Raw genomic sequence first — 25,585 nt, forward strand, 5'->3', positions numbered from 1 at the left:
TTCAGGGGAATACTATAGAAAATAATACAGGAACGCTAATTAAATTCATAAGAATACTATAGAGATACTGCATAATATTTATACTACTGAAATCTTATTGGATATTTTGAAGTTAATATAGGTCAAAAATACATACTATAGAGACTCCTATAATAATTCTATAGTATTTTCATAGCGAAAGAATATCATAGCATACTCAAATCAAATTGTATTGGTCACATACACATGGTTAGCAGATGTTAATGCGAGTGTAGCGAAGTGCTTGTGCTTCTAGTTCCGACAACGCAGTAATATCTAACAAGTAATCTAACAAATTCACAACGACTACACACAAATGTAAAGGGATGAATAAGAATATGTACATATAAATATAAATATATGGATGAGAGATGGCTGTGCGGCATAGGCAAGATGCAGTAGATGGTATAGAATACAGTATACATATGAGATGAGTAATGTAGGATATATAAACATTATTAAAGTGGCGTTATTTAAAGTGACTCGTGATACCTTTATCAAGTCCATTTATTAAAGTGGCCAGAGATTTGAGTCTGAATGTTGGTAGCAGCCTCTATGTTAGTGATGGCTGTTTAACAGTCTGATGGCCTTGAGATAGAAGCTGTTTTTCAGTCTCTCGTCCCAGCTTAGATGCACCTGTACTGACCTCATCTTTTGGATGATAGTGGGATGAACAGGCAGTGTCTCAGGTGGTTGATGTCCTTGATTATCTTTTTGGCCTTCCTGTGACATCGGGTGCTGTAGGTGTCCTGGAGGGCGGGTAGTTTGCCCCTGGTGATGCGTTGTGCAGACGGCACTACCCTCTGGAGAGCCTTGCAGTTGAGGGCGGTGCAGTTGCCGTACAGGGTGGTGATACAGCCCGACAGGATGCTCTCGATTGTGCATCTGTAAAGGTTTGTGAGTGTTTTAGGTGACAAGCTAACTATAGGGTATTTTAAAAAAACTACAGTTTCTTATAGGAATCTTATAGGAATGCTGGTGCTTTTTCGTAAGGGGTAGCCTAGTACCTAAAAAAGTGTTATTCAATTACATTTGTTAACATCATGGGAAGATCCTCACTAGTTTTATTATATTGTTACTGTGTCAGATACTCACACCTGTTACATTAACTACATTGTCTCCTCTCTCCGCTTAGCAAGGTTTGATACAGTCTCTGGACATGACCAACATACCAAGAGGGAATGCCGTCAGGCTGCATTCTTAAGCAGCCAAGAGAAAAAATATGTAAGTAGGCTAGAGGTTTTACACTTTCAAAAAGTGTCTATACTACTGAAACCCTCTATAGTAGATAGATGTACAATGTCATTTGATAAAATAAAAGCTAGTCTTTGTTTGAAACTATAAATGGTTTATTTGTCTTTTTAACGGCATGAAACAAAGCTTGGTGAGGTGTGAAGAAATTGTAGGAACACCATCACTATGAATAACAAACATTGTCTCTTTGAAAAAGGTACGTTGCGCTAGTGTGCTACACCTCAATCAAACCTGGTAACCAGTGTTCCAGGGTATGTCAAAGATATACACTCCCGTCTGTATTTATTTGGACAGTGAAGCTAAAACGTTTAATTTGGCTTTATACTCCAGCAATTTTGATTTGAGATCAAATGTCTGCTTTACTGTTTAGAAATGAAAGCACTTTATGTATCTAGTCCCCCCATTTGAAGGTGTCATAAGTATTTGGACAAATTCACTTATAGTGTATTCACTTCTACAATAATGTGGATGCTACCATGATTAGGGATAATTGTGAATAATTATGAGTAAGAAAGAGGCATAAATATCATACCGCTCAAAATAAAATTTACCTCTCACCATTACCAAAAACGGGCGCTTCTAATTTTGGGGGGAGGTATGATATTTATGCCTCTTTCTCACTATTCACGATTCATTCATGATTTTCTGTGGTCATGTTAGCATCCGCATTTGGTATTTGTTATTTTATTAGGATCCCCATTAGCTGTTGCAAAAGCAACACATACTCTTCCTGGGGTCCACACAAAACATGAAACATAATACAGAATGGCATAATACAAAACATCAATAGACAAGAACAGCTTAACGACAGAACTACATACATTTCTTTAAAGGCACACGTAGCATTAATGTAGAAGTGTTCAGAAACACATTCTATTCGAGCTCCAAAATGACACAATATATGATGTACCATTCATTTTGGTACAACACAATCCAAAACACAACCAAAACAAATAGCAAATGCATCTAACTAGTTTGTAGAGTCACGTGGTTGTTGTTGTCATTGCGTGCAAGGAATATGGGACCAATTACTAACTCTTGACTACTTTAATACACTATAAGTGAATTTGCCCAAATACTTACGATACCTTCAACTGAAATATATACATAAAGTACTTTTATTTCTAAACGGTAAAACATATATGCATGAAAATACCCTCAAATAAAATGACATTCTGTACTGTCGCCTCATAAAAAAACATTGGATCTCCAATCCAAAATGCTGGAGCGTAGAGCCACATTAAAAGTCGTGCATTACTGTACAAATAAATAGAGGGGAGTGTAGTTGTCCTGGTATGCAACAATGTCATATGGAAAACCCACCATCTTGCAATGCAAAAGAGTTGTTGTTTTCGTCTTATCCTAGAAATCGGTTTTGATTGAATAGAGCCCTTAGTTGGACTGTGAAAATTAGTTGCTTAACAGGAAATAAATGTAACTTACCCACCCTCCGTCTTCAGGTGAGGTCACTCACTGTCCGTTGTGCAATATGTGGGGTAAATTGAGACTCAAGCACGCCAGGCATCTGGGAGAGCTGAGGTATTTAGTTTTGTGGCCGCCAGGCATAAGGGAGAGCTGAGGTATTTTGCTTTGTGGCCCAATGATGGAACGATAGTGTAGTAATTCATCTGATAGGCATCTGTTAATAACAGACAATACGTTAGTTTCACAATGCTAATATGTCAGTTTTATTTTCGACATGCATATTTTGTTTAGAAAGACATTTGGTCCTGTCTTCATGGTATTTAAGTACTGCAGTCCACTGCGTCAACATAAAGCTACCAAAACCCTACTCAATATAATAAACATTTTGTCACATGCGCCAAATACAACAGTAGACCTTACCATGAAATGCTTACTTACGAGCCCTTAAGCAACAATGCAGTTTTTAAAAAGTAATTAAATTGTGCTAAATAAAGTAAAGGAAAAATAGTAACACAATAAAATAACAATGACGCTATATACATGGAATCAAAACACTACACCGGATAGCCAAGGCCTTTAATGTTTTACTTTATACTTTTATAACCTTAATAAATAAGCATTTATAAATTATTTATAAGTACCCCAACTATTTCTAAACATGTATAAGCATTCTAGACCTTACCCTTCATAGGTATTTAAAATATTTAGAAATATTATAGAAAAGGTTATTATAAAGTGTTACCAGGATATACATAAATATTACTATACAAAAAGGGAATTGTTTTTCAAATACATTTTAATAAAATGAAAGTTACATAGGAATGAGTTGAGTTACAAAAAGCTACTGAATGATCAAGTGTACCACCCTCCAACAGTGTGTGCTTTCTGGGTTGTTTTTCCGTATGCCTCATTTAAAATGGATCAAATCCAGTTATTAACCACAAACTCAATATTTTTATTTATTTATTTAACCTTTAACAAGGCAAGTCAGTAAAGAACAAATTCTTATTTACAATGACAGCTACCCCGGCCAAACCCTAACACTGGGCCAATTGTGCGCCGCCCTATGGGACTCCCAATCATGGCCGGTTGTGATACAGCCTTGAATCGAACCAGGGTCTGTAGTGACACCTCTAGCACTGAGATGCAGTGCCTTAGACCGCTGCATCACTCAGGAGCCCTCTCAAGTGACTATAAAGTAGGCCTACTGTAAACATAAGAAAAAGTATCACTCAGGCACAGAGCCACCTGTGCTAACTCAACATTCCAGGGTTAGCATGCTGGTAGGCCATTTTAAGTAAACATGCATTGTTCATTCTTCAACCATCTTAAGGGTTCACGTCACCCATACCTACTCTGTTGACGTTTCTTATGAGAACCAAACATTCTATGACCATGAACTCAAATTGTGTAATCATTTATTTACTACATGGGCAAAAGTATGTGGACACCCTTTCAATTTAGTGGTCAGGTATTTCAGCCACACCTGTCGCTGATAGATGTATAAAATCGAGCACACGGCCATGCAATCTCCATAGAGAAACATTGGCAGTAGAATGGCTTTACTGAAGAGCCTTTCCAACAACTCAGTTCGTCAAATTTCTGCCCTGCTATAGCTGCCCCCGCCAACTGTAACTGATATTGTGAAGTGGAAACATTGAAGAACAACAACGGCTCAGCCATGAAGTGGTAGGCCACAAAAGCTCACAGAACGGGACCGCAGAGTGTTGAAACTTGTAAAAATCATCTGTCCTCAGTTGCAACACTCACTGTGTTCTAAACTGCAACTGGAAACAACGTCAGCACAATAACTGTTCGTCGGGAGCTTCATGAAATGGGTTTCCATGGCCGAGCAGCTGCACACAAGCCTAAGATCACACCATGCACAATGCCAAGCGTCAGCAGGAGTGGTGTAAAGCTCACCACCATTAGACTCCAGAAAAAAGGTGGAAACACTTTCTCGGGCCTCCCGAGTGGCGCAGTGGTCTAAAGCACTGCTTTGCAGTGCTAGCTGTGTCGTAGGGGTCCTGGTTCGAGTCCAGGCTCTGTCGCAGCCGGCAGCGACCCAGGTTAGGGGAGGGTTTGGTCGGCAGGGATGTTCCTGTACCACTGCGCGCTAGCGACTCCTGTGGCGTGCCGGGCGCAATGCACACTGACACGGTTGCCAGGTGTACAGTGTTTCCTCCAACACATTGGTGCAGCTGGCTTCTGGGTTAAGCGGACAAGGTGTCAAGAATTAGTGCCCGTTGTGTTTTTAAGGACGCACGGCTCTCGACCTTCACCTCTCGAGTCCAAGTGGCAGTTGCAGCGATGGGACAAGCCTAACTACCAATTTGATACCACAGAATTGGGGAGAAAAAGGGACATTTTTTTAAAACAAAATCACGCTTCTCCATCTGGCAGTCCAACGGACGAATCTGGGTTTGGCAGATGCCAGGATAACGCTACCTGCCCCAATAGATAGTGCCAACTTAAGTTTGGTGGAGGAGGAATAATGGTCTGGGACTGTTTTTCATATTTCGGGTTAGGCCCCATAGTTCCAGTGAAGTGAAATCTTAATGCTACAGCATACAATGACATTCTAGACGATTCTGTGCTTCCAACTTTATGGCAACAGATTGGGGAAGGTCCTTTCTTGTTTCAGCATGACAATGCCCCCGTGCACAAAGCGAAGTCCATACAGAAATGGTTTGTAGAGATTGGTGTGGAAGAACTTCACTGGCCTGAACAGAGCCCTGACATCATCCCAAAGGTATTCGATGGGGTTGAATTGGAACACCGACTGCGAGCCAGGCCAAATCGCCCAACATCAGTGCCCGACCTTACTAATGCTCTTGTAGCTGAATGAAAGCAAGTCTCCGCAGCAATGTTACAACATCTAGTGGAAAGCTTCCCAGAGAGTGGAGGCTGTTGTAGCAGCAAAAAGGGGGCAATTCCACATTAATGCCCATGATTTTGGAATGAGATGTTCACATACTTTCGGCCACGAAATAAGATTACTTCAACAACCTACAAATAATATATATATTTTTAAATAACAGCCTAAACCTTTAAGAAAGTTGCATTTATTTAAACTGAAATCAAGCACATCTAGTCCATAAAAATGCACTTCGTATTAACATACACAGTATGTGAAAATGTTTTATAAAAGGCGGCATCAGAGGCATACTGTTTTCTGAACACTGGAGATGAAGTAAATATCCTTGTCCGTTTCATGTGTGAGGGCTAGCATGTTGTCCTTCACTGGTGACATGGGCTCTCCTTTCTTACAGGGGTTTATCTTCGGATTTTCTCTGCAACACAGAAAAACACAATCAACAAGAAAGAGATGGTTATCATATAATTTCTAAAGCTGTAATCTAGCTTGTAAATTCTGTGATCAACACTGAAAAATATAAAAGCAACAATTTCAAAGATTTTACTGAGTTACTTCCTTATATGAACTACGTCAATTGAAATAATTCATTTGTCCCTAATATATGGATTTCACAACTGGGAATACAGATATCCATCGGTTGTTCAAAGATACCTGAAAAAAACATAAAATAAAAATGTAAGTAGGGGCGTAGATCAGAACATTTGACAGTATCTGGTGACCACTATTTGCCTCATGCATCGCGACATCTTCACATAGTTGATCAGGCTGTTGATCGTGGCCTGTGGAATGTAGTCCCACTCGTACACGTCGATCCAAAGAATCCCAAACATGCTCAATGAGTGACAAGTCTGGTGAGTATGCAGGCCATGGAAGAACTGGGACATTTTCAGCTTCCAGGAATTGTGTACGGACCCTTGTGACATGGGGCCCTGCATTATCATGCTGAAACATGAGATGGTGGCTGATGAATGGCACAACGATGGGCTTCAGGATCTCATCATGGTATGTCTGTATATTCAAATTGTCAACGATAAAATGCAATTGTGTTCGCAGCTGTCTCAAGTTGAGGGAGCGTGCAATTGGCATGCTGACTGCAGGAATGTCCACCAGAACGGTTGCCAGAGAATTAAACGTTAATTTCTCTTCCATAAGACGCCTCTGTCGTTTTAGAGAATTTGTCAGTATGTCCAACCGGCCTCAACCGCAGACCACGTGTATGGCTTAATGTGGGTGAGCAGTTTGCTGTTGTCAACGTTGTGAACAGAGTGCCCCACGGTGGCAGTGGGGTTATGGTACGGGCAGGCATAAGCTATGGACAACTAACACCATTGCATTTTATCGATGGCAATTTGAATGCACAGAAAAACCGTGACGAGATCCTGAGGCCCATTAAAAAAAATAAAAACGTTTGTCACATGCGCCGAATACAACAGGTGTAGACCTTACTTACAAGCCCTTAACCAACAACAGCGAGGCTAGGGGGTACTGGTACAGAGTCAATGTGACGGGGCACTGGTTAGTCGAGGTAATATGTACCCGTAGGTAGAGTTATTAAAGTGATTATGCATCGATAATAAACAGAGTAGCAGCAGTGTAAAATTGGGCTCTGGGTAGCCCTTTGATTAGCTGTTCAGGAGTCTTAAGGCTTGAAGGTAGAAATTGTTAAGAAGCCTTTTGAGCCTACACTTGGTGCCTCGCTTGCCGTGCGGTAGCAGAGAGAACAGTCTATGACTAGGGTGGCTGGAGTCTGACAATTTTTAGGGCCTTCCTCTGACGTCGCCTGGTATAGAGGTCCTGGATGGCAGGAAGCTTGGTCCCAGTGATGTACTGGGCCGTACACATTACCCTCTGTTGTGCCTTACCAGAGGCCAAGAAGTTGCCATACCAGGCAGTGCTGCAACCAGTTAGGATGCTCTCGATGGTGCAGCTGTAGAACCTTTTGAAGATCTGAGGACCCATGCCAAATCTTTTCAGTCTCCTGAGGGGGAATAGGCTTTGTCGTGCGCTCTTCACGACTGTCTCAGTAAAATCTTCGATATTGTTGCATGTTGAGTTTATATTTTTGTTCAGTATAGAAATTTGAGAGACAAGTTTGTGACAGGTCCTTCGAATATAAATTGATTTGAGTTTTTTTTTTTTTTAAAGGGGAAAATATGCAAGTATGGGGACTACTGTTGAAGGTTGGTATTAGGCCTCATCTATAATCTTATACAAAAGCAAAGACAATTGAAAGGTGTAATCCAGCTACAGGGTTGCGGACTATGCAGGTTATGATTACCCTCACTTACTTCTTAAAACCAAAGTTTTTCCAGAGACCACTGATGGTGGCCTGGAGGCCAGGATTGTTCTCATTGTTGGTGGTTAGTTTCTTTCCAGGACCTGCAGGCTTTTTACGGAGGCCACTGGCCCTGGCAGGGGCAGAGGGTCGGATCTTTGTCCCTTTCCCTTGGTCACCGGGTTTCATCCGCGGGAGACCTGCCACCTGGTGAGAGAGATGGGAAGGAAAATTCTTCACTGTGGGGATATATAGCATGTTCATCCCAGAAGGTTTCTAGCTGCCAAATCTCTGTTGAACCAACATGATACAAAATGGTCCCACAAAGTAAGCTACCTTCGGTCTCATTGTGCTGGATTTCTTTTCATCTGCTGTTGGAGAAGAAGTCAGGCTTTTGACAGAGTCTGAATCCTTACTGGAGTCAATTTTCTTAGAAAACAGAACAGGCAGTAAATTAATAAAGCCACTGCCTCCGCTCATTCAAACCACAAATAAAAAAAGCCATGCATATGCACCCTCAACTAGCTTGCAATGATGCACATGCAAATGTTATGAAGCCTACACATGACTAATTAGCAGAGGAAACGGTGACGTACAGGCCTGGTGGAATCCTCCAGCCGAGTGGGTGGGGACACTTCCACTACATTGCAGGAAGTGTGGTTATGCTGAGAGAAGTAGGCACTGTCCTGAGACGGTGGAGAGTTTGGTGGTGAATCCTTGTCTTCTTTGCCCAGAATAGGGGATGGGGCTCCGGGGGTCTTCCGAGTCCTCTGGCCTTCCTGGCTCCAGGAGAAGCTTTCCTTCTTGCGCTGGAACTGCTGCAGTGCCGAGAGGCCGGATGTGGGTGTCGGGGTCCTGGATCTCTCTGAGGAGCTGCATGACCAGCGGAACACCCCTAACCCTTGACTGGCAGACAGAGGGGAGGGGGGTGGGCTATGAGGGTCAACAGAGTCATTTTCCTCTGTCTCAGCATATCCCCCAATACAATAGTCCTCCCTGGGGTTCTCTGTGACCTCATCCTGAGACACCTCCCCTTTGACAAAAGACTCCGGATTCTGGCTGGCCACCTCACTGGAGCTGCTGCCACTACAGAAGAACCTATAGGGGAATATATCAACCATTTAGTCAGTATCACAAAACATTAAAAATAAAACTTGTCAAATGTGGGCCAAACATTGCAATCAAGAAAACAATTGGAAGAACCAGTGGTTTTAGGTAGATCATTTTTAGTAATGTAAAAGACAAAGATTTCCTATATAATTAAATAGCTGTTGCAATGACTAAAAGTGTGCATTATAAGACCATACCTGCTTTGCATTCCCTGCCCGTCTCCACCTCCTTCCTGGTTTCTCCTCTGTAGCAGGGTGGCGAAGCGGTTGTGTGGTCTGGGATGGGTAGCTGCAGCAGTGGCACTGGGCCGGGGGCATGTTGAGATGTGATGGCTCTCTGTGGGTCCAGGGTCCTCCTCCCCTCTGGACCGCTTCTGACCAGAGGGAGAGTACTGCTGCAGCACATCCTGGTCTGAAACACCAGAGTCTTTGGGAGATAAAGGACAATCAGAAGTTTGTGTCGGGACTATAATTAAAATATTCATCAACACCACTTGGAAAGAAAGTTGAGGTTTACATTAATCAAATACATTGATAAATGTTTGTATAACGATGAGAAGATTTTCCTGTTCTATTTGAACATTACATTTTGAAGGTCCACCCAATGTTATATAGGTATAGGCTTTACCATAGAATGACTGATAAAACTTCACAAGATGAACTGGGATGTTATGGCAATAAAAATGTGTTTCCCCCTGAACAAACCCAAATCCTCTCACACCTATTTAAACGGAGCTGGGTTAATCAAATAATCTTCCTTCCTACGGTGACAGAAAGAGCACCTCTCAAACATGAGGGTGCAACAACGAGATAGCAGACTAATCTCACCTTCTCTGGGTCTCTTAACCTGTGTGTTCTTGTGAGGAAGCCTCAGCCCCTGCACACTGATAACCCTCTCCTTCCCCCTGGTTGAGGGAGGCCTCTGTGGAGAGCCCACAGGCTGGGAGGCAGAGAGGGTGCCTGGTATGTAACCTCTGCTCCAGATGCTAGGGTTTGTGGAGGCCCGAGTCTCCTGGCTGTCATTCCAGTCACGACTGCGTGGTTTCACTGGCTAAGAAACACAAAGGGAGGAAGGATTTAGATACGTTAGTGTAAATTACGTGCACTTCAGCCAACTCCTCTATGGTTGTCATGCCATACATGTACAGCATACAGATCTGGGGTAAGGTTAAGCACTCTGGCGACAAACACATTTGTAAGTTAAATATTAATACAATTGTACTGATCAACTAAAAATAGCTAAGTACCCCACGTATACAACACTAAGGACACAAGCAAAACAACAACCTAGCAGTACAACTTGTGATGATGATTGAGTAGTGTTTGTATAGAAATGACTATTATGTGAATCATTCCACCTAGTGCAAGTACCTTGACATTTGTAGCGTCTGGGTTGAAGTCATCAATCCTCTCCATGGTGTTTATATCCAGGTTACCTAGGGCCACCTGTAAACCTTTGCAATCTCCTAAATTACTGTATTAAGCATTAAGGACAACATATTGTACTGGTAGTAAATGGGAAACCACCAGTGTCTTATTTTCCATTTCGCTACTAATCAACAGGTATAGAGCAGGAGTCAGGCCTGCCGCTGAGTGAAAGGATACCGGCCAGCATAGCTGAGGGTGGCAGGGTCCATGTGTTCTGGATAGGGGTTGAGAGGCACCACCTTCCTCTTGATGGGGTCAAACACCAGCTGGTAGAGGAAGGTATTATTGGCCTTAACAAAGCCGTCAATGTACTCGTCTGGCACAACCACATTCATCTTCAGGTACTGGCCCATCTTCCTTATCACCTGAAAGTACATAAGTTACAGGGGCCATTTTCATTATAGTTTAATTTCTACCACTGTTCAAGTTCTACTACCAATTCTCATTCAAACTTACCTTAATGATGTCTGGGTTGTTTGCCATCCTCAGCAGTTTACAGGCTTTGCCCAAGCCAATCCCATAGAGTGAGGACAGATAGTCACAGCCAGAGAGAATACACATGTGGCGGAACTTCTCTTCCGTGAAGACGTCACCCAGAGAGCGGCACCGCCCCAGGTGGTTCTGGTCAATCTCTAGACCGTTCCCCTGTTTGTCCATCTTTAGGATCACCTGAGAGAGATGACCAGCAGAACCCATTATGGTCATTACCATAATCCAAGTTTCCATTAAAGTAACTGTCCAGTTAAAATCTCACATTTAAAAGTTCATATTTTGTTAACCCATACCCAAATAATGTTGACTCACTCATCCTATATGCACGCGTATGTTGCCAAATAATAATAATTAAAAAAAAAAATAAAAAAAAATTCTAAACCACCTCAAAATTGTATCTCAGACATTTAAAAAAATGCTTGCCATCTCCTGCGGATGAGATGGCCAACCAGAGATCTACTCACATGAATGTTATTAATGACCAGTATACACCCACACCATTGTGTTGTGGTACGCCCACACCATTCTAACACAGAAAAGCTGCTTTGTAACATACTAATCAATTTTTTTTAAGGAAACTTATTTCACTAATTTTAATTAATTATTGGTCATATTTCATAGAAATCTGGAAAAAACAGACAGTTAAAGCCAGATGATGATTGTGACAAATGCATTACAGAAATTCCACAGTGAGCAGCATCTTAAAGGACCTAATTCTGTACTTTTTTGCAGCCAAACGCCAATAAATCTGAGTCTTCAGTGATGATAGCCTGTGCAATGCCAGCCTTGTTAAGGAAGGCCAGCTGGGCATCAGCTTCATACGGGGCCACCACACAGTCCACTCCTCTGGTCCTTGCAGCCTAGAGGAGAGAACATTATTTCAGCTGAATAAATAATTTTAAGCCACCAATTTGCAATCATAAACATTAAGCAGTGCATCACAAAACAGATGAGGAGTTTAACTGGTTAAGCCAGATTAAACCACTGCACAAAACCAGCAAATAGACACGCTTCACTCAAGATATGCATCATAGGGTTTCAGTGAAACATACTTAGCAGAAAGCATTTTTTAATCTACAGTTTTAGCAGTATTGGAAACATTTACCTTGATGACATCATGGGCCATGGAAGGGGTGACGTTAACACAGCGAGTAAAACAGTCTCTGGCCTCTGAAATCTTTCCCTCACGTAGGAGCTGCTTGCCTTTCTGCAGATTTGCCTGACGACGCCTGGAAGACAGACGTCAGGTCTTACTTTTTTGGGTAAAAATATTTACTCCGTTCTATTCAAGAAACTACTGAGTCAAGTACATGGGAAGATTATATTTCATTAAAAGGAGACACATTACAGCAAATACCATCTAGGCCTAGCATTAACTCACTCATCACTATCTCAGGTTTAAAGAAAATTACAGGTACACACACACTTACTCTCTGCGAGCTTTGTCCACCTCCTGTTTTGAAGGCAGATTGCAGCCATCAAACACCAAGATGGGCTTCACACCAAAAGACAACAGCATGTCCACAAATTTCATGCAGTAGGTCACATACCTATGTGAAAGAAAATGCATAGGGTTAGGCAGTTATATTAAAAGGGTTAGATAGTTAATGCATACTGAGATACCCATAAAACAGCTTACTGGTCAGTTGGCTCCCCTTTGGCAAGTTTCTCTGCACAAGAAAATGCCCCTTTATGAAGCCAGCAATATGTGTCTACGGCCACTGTCTGTCCCTTGTACTTCCTCACACTGATGGGCTCCGAGGCATCTTTGAGGAACTGCAACAGCCCCTGGATCCCCATATTTTAATCTGATGATGCCACTTACATTCAGGACAGTTGCTTGCTATATTCATGGACAGGGAGAGACACCATTTGACAAAACATTATAATGAAACTAGACTTTGGAGAAAATAATACGTTACCTAGCTAACGTTAACTTGTTAGGGAGCATTCATGTAACTTTGCCAAGTGTTAACGACTAAACTAGGTAGTTAATCGTAATCTGCATATACCTGCTCATTTACCTGGACATAGCAGAGGAGATGATTATGAATTCTAACTAGATACTTCCACTGGCGTAGAAACCGACCGTAACTAACGTTAATTAATTCGAACGTTCGTGGATCTTCAAAAACCTACGCCACTCACCAGTGACTGTCAGTGATGACAAACACATGTAGCAAGTTGGCTAAAGTTAGCTAACCACCTAGCACGGCCACTAACGTTAGTTAGCTAACCAACTACCTAAACAATATACCTATAAACACATTGTTGGTGCTGTAAAAAAAACAAAAGTAAGTTGTAGCTAGCTAACGTTAGTTAGCGGTTCGAATAATTGGAATGAAGTGGGCTAGCGAACGTTTGTAGCAAACTCTGGCTAGCGCATAGCTATATGAATACATTTGAAAACGTTATTTTGAAATAAATACATGCATACAAGAATATAACACACTATTTGCAAGCTACCGAGATATTTACCCGCGAATTGAAAGAGTTAACAATGACAGTTAGTAAGCACTGAACAGTAACCGGGCACCTTGTAAACTAACATGAGTTCGCTTTTAGCGGCAAAAGTAGGAGTTCACAACGAGCTGATACTATTGGTCAGTCTATTCTGACCAACCATGGGTGGGGGAGGGTCTTTGGTCGACAAAAGAAGAAGGGAGTGGTTCTCTTTTTTGGTGTCATGCTGCGTATTGATGGCGGGAGTCCAGCGTCACCTTTCCCCCCCACTAGATGGCGAGCTTGTCTGCTGCCGTGTTAGGATTTTTTGACGTGTCGTCTTTCCCAGCCTCCCTTGCACTTCCTGCTTCGGTAGCTGCCTGTGTGTCTGAGCAAACGATACCTCAACAACAAGATGGAATAGTTGGGAAAATATTGTGAAATCCAGTCAATGACAACGTTGTGTTTACTTGTGGCAATCTATTCAATTAAACCCTTTATTTAAATGTCAGTTATTAGGACTTGAAGGTTGTTGGCAAAACATCAACAATGCATCTCTCTCCCACCAACGGAGATTTTACTTTCGTCTCATCAACTGAAGCCGAGGGTAATGTTAGCAGGCCGTGAATACTGTCATGTGTTTCATTGTATTTTTAGTTACTTACAGTATTTGTCAACACGTCATTCTGCTAGCTTGACATTAATGCATTGGGTAACTAGCTTGAGTAAAGTGTTGTCATTTTTGTCAAGTTACCGTGGTTCGGAGAGATTTGACAACTTTCTGCTGCTACTGTACGGCTAGGCTAACGTTAGCAACCTAGGTAACGTTAGCTATATCACTGAAGGAAATCCACCTAACAAATATTATTCTATTGAAAATACGTTTAATACAAAACTCTACAATATATTTGGACTAGTTTAATGTGTTTCCCATTGAGTAAATAGTTTTAAGGTCCAATGCAGCCGTTTATCTTAATATCAAATAATTTCTGGGTAACAAGTACCGTACTGTGATTTTCAATTAAAATGGTCAAAAAGAGACGAATAACTTCCTAGTAAAGACTAATTGCTAGGGCTGTCTGCGAGTGGTCTGAGTATGGAGGTGAAAACCAAGGGGCCAGGCACAGTTGACTGCTCCTAGAGTTTTGCTTCGGTACTGCAGTTTAAAGCTGCAATATGTAACTTTCTAGGGCACCCGACCAAATTCACATAGAAATGTACATTATAGATCTCTTCTCATTGAAAGCAAGTCAAAGAAGTGGTGTCTGTTCTATGTGCATTATGTCTATGCGTCCGTTCTATAGTTTATTTTTTGCATCTTTTACTTTAGGTTTTGTACACCAACTGAAAATACAATATTTTTGGTTATTGAAAATATATTTCACAGCAGTTTAGATAGTGTGACAAAACAAGCAGTGTAGATAATCATTGTACTAACTGAAATTAGGCGAACTATTAGAATTTTAGCAACCAGGAAATGGAGGTGTGGTTTTCGCATATTGCCCAGGAAGACAATTTCCATAGAGGTCATATTAAAATTCCTAATAAGATACTTTAGTCATCACCGTTGTGCATAAAACACCCATTGACTTATTCAAATAATTGTCACTGAGGCTGATTTAAAAAATAAAATAAAAAAACTCAGCATCTGAGGATAACATTTTTAATGTATATTCATCCAATGTCTGCCATGTTTTGGATAATGTGATGTCGCTGCTCACACTGTTCCCTGTGTGAACGGAACCCAAACCGGCTGCGCGAGTGCGCTATCGTGCATAAATTAATTTTGTCCCCCCACACCAAATGAGATCATGACACGCAGGTTAAAATATCAAAACAAACTCTGAACCAATGACATTCATTTGGGGACAGGTCGAAAAGCATTAAACATGTATGGTCAGTTAGTTTGCACTTGCTAGCTAATTTGTCCTATTTAGCTAGCTTACTGTTGCTAGCTAATTTGTCCTGGGATATAAACATTGAGCTGTTATTTTACCTGAAATGCACAAGGTCCTCTACTCCGACAATTAATTCACACACAAAACAGTCAACCGAATCGTTTCTAGTCATCTCTCCTCCTTCCAGACTTTTTCATATTTGAATTTATATGGTGTTTGGCATCTACACTTTCATAGTATTACCAGGACAACCGGCAAAACAGTTCATCTTTCAATCACCCACGTGGGTATAACCAATGTTTCTATAAACCAATGAGGAGATGGGAGAGGCAGGACTTGCAGCGTGATCTGCATCAGAAATAGGAATGACTTCTATTTTAGCCCTTGGCAACGTGATCAGCCTATAAGTGCAAGCGCATGTGATGTTGGCCTATATAAAACGGATCCAACCCAGCTATAGATGGCCCATGAATCGCCATATACGAACACGAGTAGATTACCTTGAAAACAACGGGAGGACATCATGGACGCAGTCTCCAGTTCTTAGTATACCTCAGTGGGGAAAACTGAAAACAAACCCCCTAAGGTTGATGTCTGTGCCCGCGCTGAAATGTAATTAGCATAATAATAAAAAAAATCCACATAATCTGTCCGTTTAAACTACAGAGATGTTTTTTTTCATCAGATGCGTCTCAATCCACCGCATCCTCTTATGTCGCACTAATGCATCTGCTGGTAAAAGGTGTCAGAGCTAGAGTGGTTGTTTGTCATACCATGAGAAATCCCGAAAATGTGTCTATTCACAAAATCGGCTGTAGCGTCCGAACGGTTTGGCCTACAAACTATTATGACCCCTCTATGGAAAGACGAGACTCTCACGAACACAATGTTCTCCGTTTTGCTCTACGACCTCCGCAAGATTCTTCTGAGCCGATTTCTGTCTGTAGCGTCCAAACTGTTTGGGCTACACAAAGGTACAAAGGTGAGACTGAGACTCTCACGAACATGTACATGTCGGTTGTTTTGCAAGACTCGTCTGAAGGTCCCTGGTACCAGTTGAAAAAACGAATGGAAGTATATATGGACTGTTTAATGCCAAAAATGTGGGGTGAAATACATGTAAAAAATATATTTCCTGATCATTCTTCTATCTCAGTAATAGGACAGACACTTCAGAGCAAACTTCCTTTATATATTTTTGGTGGACTATCTGTTATTCAATGCGTTTGTATGGGCTAATAACAGTAAGACCAAAACACATTTTTCATAAAATATATTTTTAGACATATTTTGGGATACTTCAAGGCATCTTAAAATTCTAAATCAAATAGCTAAATGATCCTTGGTATGACCTTCTCAAAAAAATGATCAAATAGCTTAGTAGAACACTCCCCACTCCCCGGCTTAGACAGGGCTTAGACTCTGATGGGTTTTAAATGCAGAGGTTTGGAACTCTGTTCTTATTGGTCTATTAACTAATTTACTGCCTTGTGAGGTCATCAGCCAGGCCTAAATTCTGTCCCACAAAAACAGGCTCATCCACAAAAAGGGCATTATCATCGTTTTCACAATTTCACGGTATTATTCCAACCTCATAGTGTGGAAATATATATTTAAAAAACAGGGATATCACATTTTTGACTGCACTGGGCCTTTAATGTAATTTAGACAGTGTGACAACCACTGGGGGACATGTCTTGCCGTTCTGCATTCCACGTACCTTTTGATTAGCTGAGGTGATTTGGTCAAGTGTGAAACACTATCTAGATTAGGAACAATTGATCCTTGATTGTAATACGGTTTTGGAAACCTTGCAGAACCAGTCCTAGCCTTTTGGGGGCACTAAGCGAGATTTGGTTGGGGGGCCCCCCACCTTGCGGAAAAACATTTAAATGCCCCCCATCTTGAGGCGGAGAGAACATTTTTAAAGTTAATTTCTTGCAATACTAGACATTTTGCCTCGGGGCAGAGAGAACATTTAGATATTGTATAACAACTTTCATGCAATTCTACTCATTTAGCTATGGGGCAGAGAGACAAAATGTGCAATAATCGTATACATTAAATTCCCTACAGATCTAAGCGGTACTATTGATGCCCCAGATGTTAAATTGAACATGGGCAGTGACAATGCAAAAGACCCATATGCAACCACGTTCCTGAGGAAACGAGGCTATGGCTGGCTCCTGGAAGTAGAAGAGGATGACCCCGAAGACAACAAACCTCTTCTGTGAGTACCTTCTTCAAGAAACCCATTCTTTATCCATGTACATTGATATTAAAATGACACTTGATTTGGCCATCACTACAAATTAAATGTGCTGATATCTCACGATGCTCCTGTACAATCTCATACGCTTATATGATTAGGGAGGAGCTGGACATCGACCTGAAAGACATCTACTACAAGATCCGCTGTGTGCTCATGCCAATGCCCTCCTTGGGCTTCAACCGGCAGGTTGTGAGGGACAACCCTGACTTCTGGGGCCCGCTGGCTATAGTACTCCTTTTCTCCATGATCTCCATCTACGGACAGTTCAGGGTGAGGCGGCAGTTCAAGCTGTGAATTCTTTTGATCTCAGAATATACCTTACATCTTGCCCTTGGCCCCCCAGAGAGGGCTGTTGGTTCAACTAAGTTAGATTACTCTGAAAAAGTAAATGGTGAACTTCGATTGTAGGGTTGAGATTTGAAACAACATTAGATGCACATGCTGCTCACGCAAACAGGGCTTGATTCACTGGTTCTCTTCACTTACTGAATTGAATGAAATGGGAGGCAGCCTACATTGATATATTTAACGATATAAGAATATTCAGAAAAGGACTAAAATATTTTGTCTTCTGGAGACTTTGGTACAATGTCACAATTTTCAGCGTGTGTATTATTTTTGTTGTTGTGTTTTAATTATTTGTCGTTTTATTTTATTTTCATAAGGTCGTGTCTTGGATAATTACCATTTGGATATTCGGCTCTTTAACAATCTTTTTGCTGGCTCGTGTTCTTGGTGGTGAGGTAAGATCCACCAAAGTTTACATTTAGCTGAAATAAGTCATATTCCTAGTCTTGATGAGGAATACATTTCTCTTACTTGATACTGTACATGCATCTTTGGATGTGCATTTGCTTCCTATTACAACATGAATGATGTGGCGTGCTGTGAAACACTGACTTGCATTGTTCTGTTTCGGATAGGTGTCTTATGGACAAGTTCTTGGAGTGATTGGATATTCTCTACTCCCGCTCATCGTTATAGCCCCATTGCTTTTGGTCATTGGGGGTTTTGATGTTGTTTCTACACTAATAAAGGTGAGCATAGGAGCAAAGATAATCAACCTTTATTCTATCTGATTTTTTTCACAAATGAATCTCTGTAATTCAGCATTGCACATTTGATTTAACAGCTATTTTTACATCTGTATTTGATTAGATTTTTTTAGATGATACAAATCGACTTAAATTAGATATGTGTTCATCAGTTGTTAATAACTGTCATTTTTCAGCTTTCTGGAGTATTTTGGGCTGCTTACAGTGCTGCTTCACTGCTCGTTGGGGATGAATTCAAAACCAAGAAGCCTCTGCTCATATACCCTATTTTCCTTTTGTACATCTACTTCCTGTCACTATATACTGGTGTCTGATTGGACAAATGGCAACAGTGGAACTTTGGTTGGAGAATGACACAAAGCACCGTGAAAAGACACAAGGATTAATTACACAATGAAAATAACGAGCATGGATTTTTGAAAGGTCATTTTCTCCCTCTTTAACCCTGTTTACAATCCTAGACTGTGAGGATATAAGGGTGTATGTTACATCAGTGTATTTTAATGTACCCCTTACCTCTGTGCTCAGTAAAAAGCGGTAGCTTATGGTCTAAGTTCGGTGTTCAGATTGAATTGTAGTTAGATCGCAGGTTCACGTTGGCATCATATAAAAGGACTGTAATTATTTAATCAAGGTGTCAAATCTGGTTTTGGTAATCATGGGAGGGTCACAAACATACCAGTCATTGATTTTTGTTAATGCTTTTATTCCATAGAGGAAGGTGGTGCCAAATACAGTGCAAATTTGAACCAAGGGGTTAAGAAAGAAGTCTGCCCCTAAGGTTCCCCATTATTATGTGAGGTAGTGGGCTAAGCATACTGTTATGCATTATTTAGTGGTCATTTCAGCCTGGGTAGACAAGTAGATGGGCAGTTAGAGTGAAATAAAACAAAGTCTACCGAAGTTTGGTGCCTTTCATTAGTTGTTTTATACAGTTGTTTAAAAATCTTTTATTGAACGGATGTATATTTTCAGACAACTTGCTTGTATCTATTGTATGTATTCAGAACATGTTATACAATTGTGAAAAATTACTAGACCTGGAACAATTGAGAGTTATAAAACATTAATTCACATTAATGGGGCATAAAATATATCAACATAATTGTCTGTATAACTGTTGTACTGTACTAGATATTTTAAACAACATTCACATACAGTATGTAATGTGTTATATCATTAATCTGCATGCAAAAACTTAATTTCACACCCAAGCTTTATGTAGGAAATGTTGAATGTACTATAGCAATTAAAGACTATTGTCAGGGGGGTTAATTTAGTAATATGGAATTTACAGTGAATATATTATGAATTATTCGCTGAAAAAACGAATTGAAACCATTTTTGAGATTGTGTTATGTTCTTACACATTGTATATAATTTGCTTTTATAACAATATAGCAAATGCTCAGTTGTTGAAATTTGCCAATTTGACCTCAAATTTGACCTAAGTCTTTGTCACAAGTACATCTGAAATTGGATATCTGATAAGTAAATTAAAGTATGCATATCGTTTCTAGGGGTAGAGGATGAACGGAAATGTGCATTGGTTTTACGCTAATGCAGTCTAACGCTTCGAACACACCGACTGTGTCATTGCGTTTCGATACACCAGAAGTACATTCATTTCCAATGGAACGCTGCATTTGCCTTGCAGCATTGCGTTGCAGAGGCAGTTGCAGTGCGTTCTGTGTGGTGCATACGTTCGATAAATCGAACGTATGCATCAAATTGTATGAGTGGACTTGACAGAAAGTAGCAAAATATGAATGTAGATTTTTTTTTGCACACACATTCAGTAAAAATTTGTGATTACATAAAAACAGTTTGATTGCATAATTTCTTTACATTTTTTATAAATTTATTTGCCAAGTATATTATTTATTCGATGACATCCTCAAATTAATTGTGAGAGCCTATAATATAATTTCCCTCCAAAATGCAGTTTTGGAGCGAAATGCAATAATAAATAGTAAAGATAGGCAGAGTAGGCTCTTTCAACAATGAGACCAACGACCACCTCATTGGCTAGGTTAGCAAGCTAGGTTAGCTAGCTAGCTAACGCTAACTAGCCACATCTAGCACAAGCTCACTACTAAACTGACCTGGCAATCCTACTATCGTGGACACTTGTCTCCAAGCAGCATTTTTTGTGTTTATGTCCCTGTAGCTGTCAGCAGTTGTGTCAAAAAGACACGGTTTTGAAGATACTGCGAAAATTATTCTCTCCTCCATGTGTCCAACCGCATGCGACCATTTGCAAAAGGTACCTGCATCAGTATAGTTGCCTAGCTGCGCAAAATTTTACGCAGCAGTGATGCAATGACGCAGTCGGTGTGTTCGAAGCGTAAGCCAATTTCGTTATTGCGGTGGCTTACTTCAAGGGCTTTATAAATTATAAAAGGTGTCTTGGTGGGGTGGGCCTAAACTCACCAGACCGACTGTTGGTCTGTACAGTGGGGGATGTTTGCTTGCTGTCGGTGCATTGTGTAAAGCCTGTTGCATGCTTCCCAGTCTAAACAGTTTGCGCTGTTTAGAATTTTGTGACTGGTGTTAGGCAGGTTTTTTCCGGCTGTTCACGCACACTACATTTTTTCTCGAGACGAAGTTCAGTAACCGAAGTTTATGCCCCTTTGTCGGTGATTGACCAACAGTACTACTACTAGTAGGAGTGGGAACTATGGACGGGATTCTTAAATAAAGTGTTTGTCATTCAACGAGAGACGAGTAGTTTTAATTTTTTTAAATTCACTTGAGAAATAATATCTTAGATGTAAAATTGCAGTACTAAACTTCGGCAAAAACGTCAATGTATTACAGATTTCTTGATTTATCTTGGATTAAATAAGACTATTTTAAATAAGTGTATACTGGCTGTGTTGTGGCTACGGCGTTTCAAGGGAGACAAATTGTAATATTGCCCTTTTTCAAGCGAAGGTCTTAAGGGAGTATGCGTTTTGGTGTTAGTACACAACAACAAAAAACCTAGATGGACAAAAACAATAAACTTAACATTTACATACTTGGTCAGATCCACATGTTCCCTTCGTATCCACTCCCAATGTTGTTTCCAATACTTGTAAGACTACCCTATATGACTTCAAATGTTGTTGTTTCAGTCTGTAGACAGTTAAAAATATATATATTTAAATAAAGCATTTGATTCTTCCATTCTCTTAATGTTGGAGTATCATTTTACTAACAGTATTTAAGATTTTTTTATTTTTTATTGAGGCAAGTCAAAGTTCGGTAGCAGTTGGTCAACAGTAGGGATGGGAACTATGGACAGTATTCTCCGATTAAGTGTTTGCTGTCATTCAACGAGAGGAGCAGCTAGGCCCTACTGTCTGCAGTGCACTACATTTTCATGCACATTTCTTCAGTTGAGAAGTACTGCACTTAGATTAGTTTATTAGTCACATGCACCGGATCATAGAGGTAGTTGCAGGGTACAATGAAATTCTTATGCTCTGAGATTCAACAGTGCAGGTAAAAAAATAGAAGTGAATGAGACAATACAAATAAGAATATATTCACATTTACAACTGTAACAATAATAAATGTCCATGGGGGGGGTAGAATTGCCATAGGGGAAGCAGGTAGCTGCCTAGTGGCTATTCAGCAGCATGATGGTCTGGGGGTAGAAGCTATTGATCAGTCTGACAGTTTTTGCCATGATACTCCTATACTGCCCGCGTGCGTCTGAGTGATGGAAGCGGGGACAACAGGCCGTGGCTCAGGTGGCTTTGGTCCTTGATCTTCTTGGCCTTCCTGCAACACCTGGTGTTGTCGGTGTCTTGGAGGACAGTCAGTGAGCACCCAATGATGCGTTCACCTGAGTGTACCATACTCCGTCAGTGGAGTTGCCGTACCAGGCTGTGATGCAGCCTGACAGTATGCTCTCGATGGCGGTCCTGTAGAACACTTGAGGGCCCTTGGGGACAGGCCAAATTTCTTCAGCCTCCTGTGTCGTCTGTGGATCTGTCAGTGCGGTAGGCAAATTGGAAAGGGGCTAAAGGGAGGAGGTGCACTTCAAGTCATTCAGTTCCCTTTCCCGTTCTTGGGCATGATAGTGGACATCTTGAAGCAGGTGGGAAAACAGCCCGAGTTAGTGAGAGAATAAAAATGTCTGAAAACACAACAGCTAGCTGGTCTGCAAAGATCTCAGCAAAAACGTCTAAATTAATTACAGATTTCTTGATTTATCTTAGATTAATTCAGAATATTTTGAGAAAATGCATGGCTGTTGTTACGGTGGCTCAAGATGAACAAACAATAATATTGTCACTTTTTCTCTCGTTTTTCAAGCGAAGGTCTTTAGGGGGTATGTGAGCACAGACGTTCGCCTTGCCGAGTTCTGCTTGGAGCAAACTGTACCTACTGTATGTATGGGACACCTTTATAGGGACCACCCACTGGTGGGGTTTAGGTTTTTACTCATTTTTCAAGCTTAGGTCTTGAGGGAGTATGCAAGCACAGACGTTTGCTTCGCTTTGCCGAGTTCTGCTAGGACCAAACCAAATCTGTGTATGGGACACCTTTATAGCGACCACCTGCTGGTGGGTTTTAGGGTTTATTATTTGGTTTCTTGCATGGGGATCCATATCCCAACATCAGGAAAGGGCTGTATTAAAAAAAAAAAAAAAAGTCATCATATAATTAAGCAATAAGGCACGAGGGGGTGTGGTATATGGTCAATATACCACTGCTAAGGGCTGTTCTTTGGCACCAGCCTTGCTGAGTGCCTGGATACAGCCCTTAGCCATGGTATAGCAATATACCACAAAAGGTGCCTTATTACTATTATAAAACTGGTTACCAACGTAGTTAGAGTAGTAAAAATAAATGTTTCGTCATACCCGTGGTACGTCGGTCTGATATACCATGGCTGTCAGCCAATCAGCATTCAGGGCTTGAACCACCCAGTTTATAATTACATATAAAACTCATATCACTTAATTTAATCCATGCTCAAAAGAATACAAAGGGTGAAAGTGCAAGGTGCTATATAAAATAAAGGCGCATACTGTTGATAGCACTGACCAAGGCATAACGCCCGATGTAGGGCTGTGACGATTCTGGAATTTTGGGTAGCGATTGTCATGCAAATGGAAACGGTTTTTGTCATAATTGTAATTTGTTGAATTTTTTTTTGAGATTGTCATGCATCTTTTGGAAATTAGCTACAACATACCAAATTAAAACATAGCTTTGGTGATACCCCTGTCTCAAAACTAATGGTTTTGAGCACTTAAAACTTTTGGAAATTAAACTTTTCCTCCCAACTGCTCTTGAAATGATTACCAATTTTACCCATTATTTTTGCATTTCGGCCTCCTTGGGTTTTGCCTTTTCATGGTCTTAAGTGGAGTACCTTTTGAACTCTACAGATATTTTTGATCCTACATACAGACCTTACATGAGGTGGCATATTTCAGATAAATCTCAGCTTGGCAGTGAAAGAAGGCTACATGGTTGTTTGTTTTGGTGGCTTGATCAGAGTAGTAGCACTGCAATTTGACTGAAAGGGAATAAGCAAACAATCAGACTTTACTCAGTGTGTCGGCTGTTAGGCATGGCTGTGCTGTGACTGGGTCAGACATGGTAGGAGATAGTGATGGAAAAGAAAGAGAAGCAAGTATGAAGCTTAGCGGTACAAATAAAGGGCGGAATAGTTTCCAACACCAGTGGCAGTTCGGAGGTAGAGTGTGCCGAGGAGGAAGGACAAGCTAATTTGCGAGGGGATCATGGAGGTGAGGCGATAAAGTGATTCTGAAGTTTAGGGAAAAGGGGGGAGTTGGGGCGATGAGTCCGATAAGGTTGAAAGCTGCGATAAAATAGTTGATTTGGGAAGTTGTCAATGCTGAAGTGTTAAGAGATGGGAACTTGTTGGTGTTTTGTATGGCTCAGAGGGGAAAAAGCTCTCATAGTGAAGCAAATAGGGAAGTGTAAGGTGGTGTCGAGCAGCTGGACTGATCAAGCAGGGAAGCTGTGGATTAAAGGGGTGACAACAGGAGTACCTGTGAGTGTCAGCACTAAAGAGGTAAGCAACAACCTGAGAGAAGGTGGTCTAGTGAATGTTCAAAGATTGCAACAACAAGGGATGGAGTGAGGGTAGATAGCCTGTCAATTCTCTTTCACTTCAAGGGCAGGGAACTGCCAAGTAAAGTAACCATGGGATATGAGTTATTATGTGAGGGGTTATGTACCCGAAGCCTTTAAGATTATATAACTGCCAGAGGTTTGGGCATCTGGCAGCAGCCTGTAAAGAGAAATAAGTGTGCCATGTGTGGAGGGGAGCATGAGTATGGGAAGTGTGGGGACGGTGTGGGAAGTGTGGGGACGGTGTACGAAGTGTGGGGACGGTGTACAACCAAAGTGCTGCAGCTGTGGGGGTGCTCTTGGTGTGGCATATTTTGGGTGTGAGGCAATGAAACAGGCAGTGGAAGTGCAACAAGTGAGAATGGAGAGAAGGGTGTCATATGCTGAGGCATTAAGGGTGGTCTAGGTCCAGGGATATACAGGTTCAAGGGAGAGATGGGTAGAAGCCTCTAGATTGGGGAGGGCGGGTTTGGCCGGCAGGGATGTTCTTGTCCCATCGCGCTCTAGCGACTCCTGTGGCGGGCTCCCTTCACTTTCTGAATCCACTCTGATGTGCCAATACTAGCCCCCTGCTCTCCAGGAAGTACATTAGCCTCTCCATAATCTTACATACATGGGATGTTAAAGCTATTGCCTGGCTTCCGGATTGGTACAACTACTGCCTCCTTCTACCGTAGCTGCCTGGCAGTTTCCCCTCCTCCCACACTCGGTTGTACAACACCAGTACCTTATCCAGCCAACATGACATAGCACACCTCATCTTTCCCAGGTGAAGTTTTATTTATTTTTTACTCATTTTTCTCCCCAATTTCGTGATATCCAATTGGTAGTTACAGTCTTGTCTCATCGCTGCAACTCCCGTACGGACTCGGACAACGCTGGGACAATTGTGCGTCTCCTGGTCGAGGCCAGCTGCGACAGAGCCTGGACTCGAACC

At 41.3% G+C, this 25,585-nt stretch overlaps 2 protein-coding genes across 5 annotated transcripts; one reads left to right on the top strand and one right to left on the bottom strand.

Moving 5' to 3' along the window:
• Window positions 1–5,746: 5,746 nt before the first annotated feature.
• On the bottom strand, window positions 5,747–13,487 carry exo1 (exonuclease 1). Of its 4 annotated transcripts, none has more exons than XM_071379575.1 (14): window positions 13,358–13,487; window positions 12,519–12,722; window positions 12,310–12,429; window positions 11,985–12,108; window positions 11,602–11,739; window positions 10,844–11,056; window positions 10,565–10,752; window positions 10,331–10,433; window positions 9,788–10,010; window positions 9,158–9,386; window positions 8,447–8,948; window positions 8,187–8,279; window positions 7,864–8,057; window positions 5,747–5,990 (listed from the first exon to the last, which is right to left on the bottom strand). In XM_071379575.1, the coding sequence occupies exons 2-14, from the start codon at window positions 12,677–12,679 to the stop codon at window positions 5,855–5,857; spliced, it is 2,424 nt and encodes an 807-aa protein (XP_071235676.1). In that variant the 5' UTR covers window positions 12,680–12,722; window positions 13,358–13,487; the 3' UTR covers window positions 5,747–5,854. The 4 variants fall into 4 exon arrangements, with proteins under 4 accessions (XP_071235676.1, XP_071235677.1, XP_071235678.1 ...); XM_071379576.1 differs by having other exon boundaries at window positions 13,332–13,439; XM_071379577.1 differs by lacking the exon at window positions 13,358–13,487 and adding an exon at window positions 12,904–13,038.
• Window positions 13,488–13,674: 187 nt separating this feature from the next.
• Window positions 13,675–20,369, top strand: yipf4 (Yip1 domain family, member 4). Its single transcript, XM_071379579.1, has 6 exons — window positions 13,675–13,928; window positions 17,296–17,449; window positions 17,590–17,761; window positions 18,157–18,234; window positions 18,415–18,528; window positions 18,723–20,369. Exons 1-6 carry the CDS (start codon window positions 13,871–13,873, stop codon window positions 18,858–18,860), a joined length of 714 nt encoding a protein of 237 aa, XP_071235680.1. The 5' UTR covers window positions 13,675–13,870; the 3' UTR covers window positions 18,861–20,369.
• The last annotated feature ends 5,216 nt before the right edge of the window (window positions 20,370–25,585 follow it).

The sequence above is a fragment of the Salvelinus alpinus genome, chromosome 32 (assembly GCF_045679555.1).
Source record: "Salvelinus alpinus chromosome 32, SLU_Salpinus.1, whole genome shotgun sequence".
Lineage (NCBI taxonomy): Eukaryota > Metazoa > Chordata > Actinopteri > Salmoniformes > Salmonidae > Salvelinus > Salvelinus alpinus.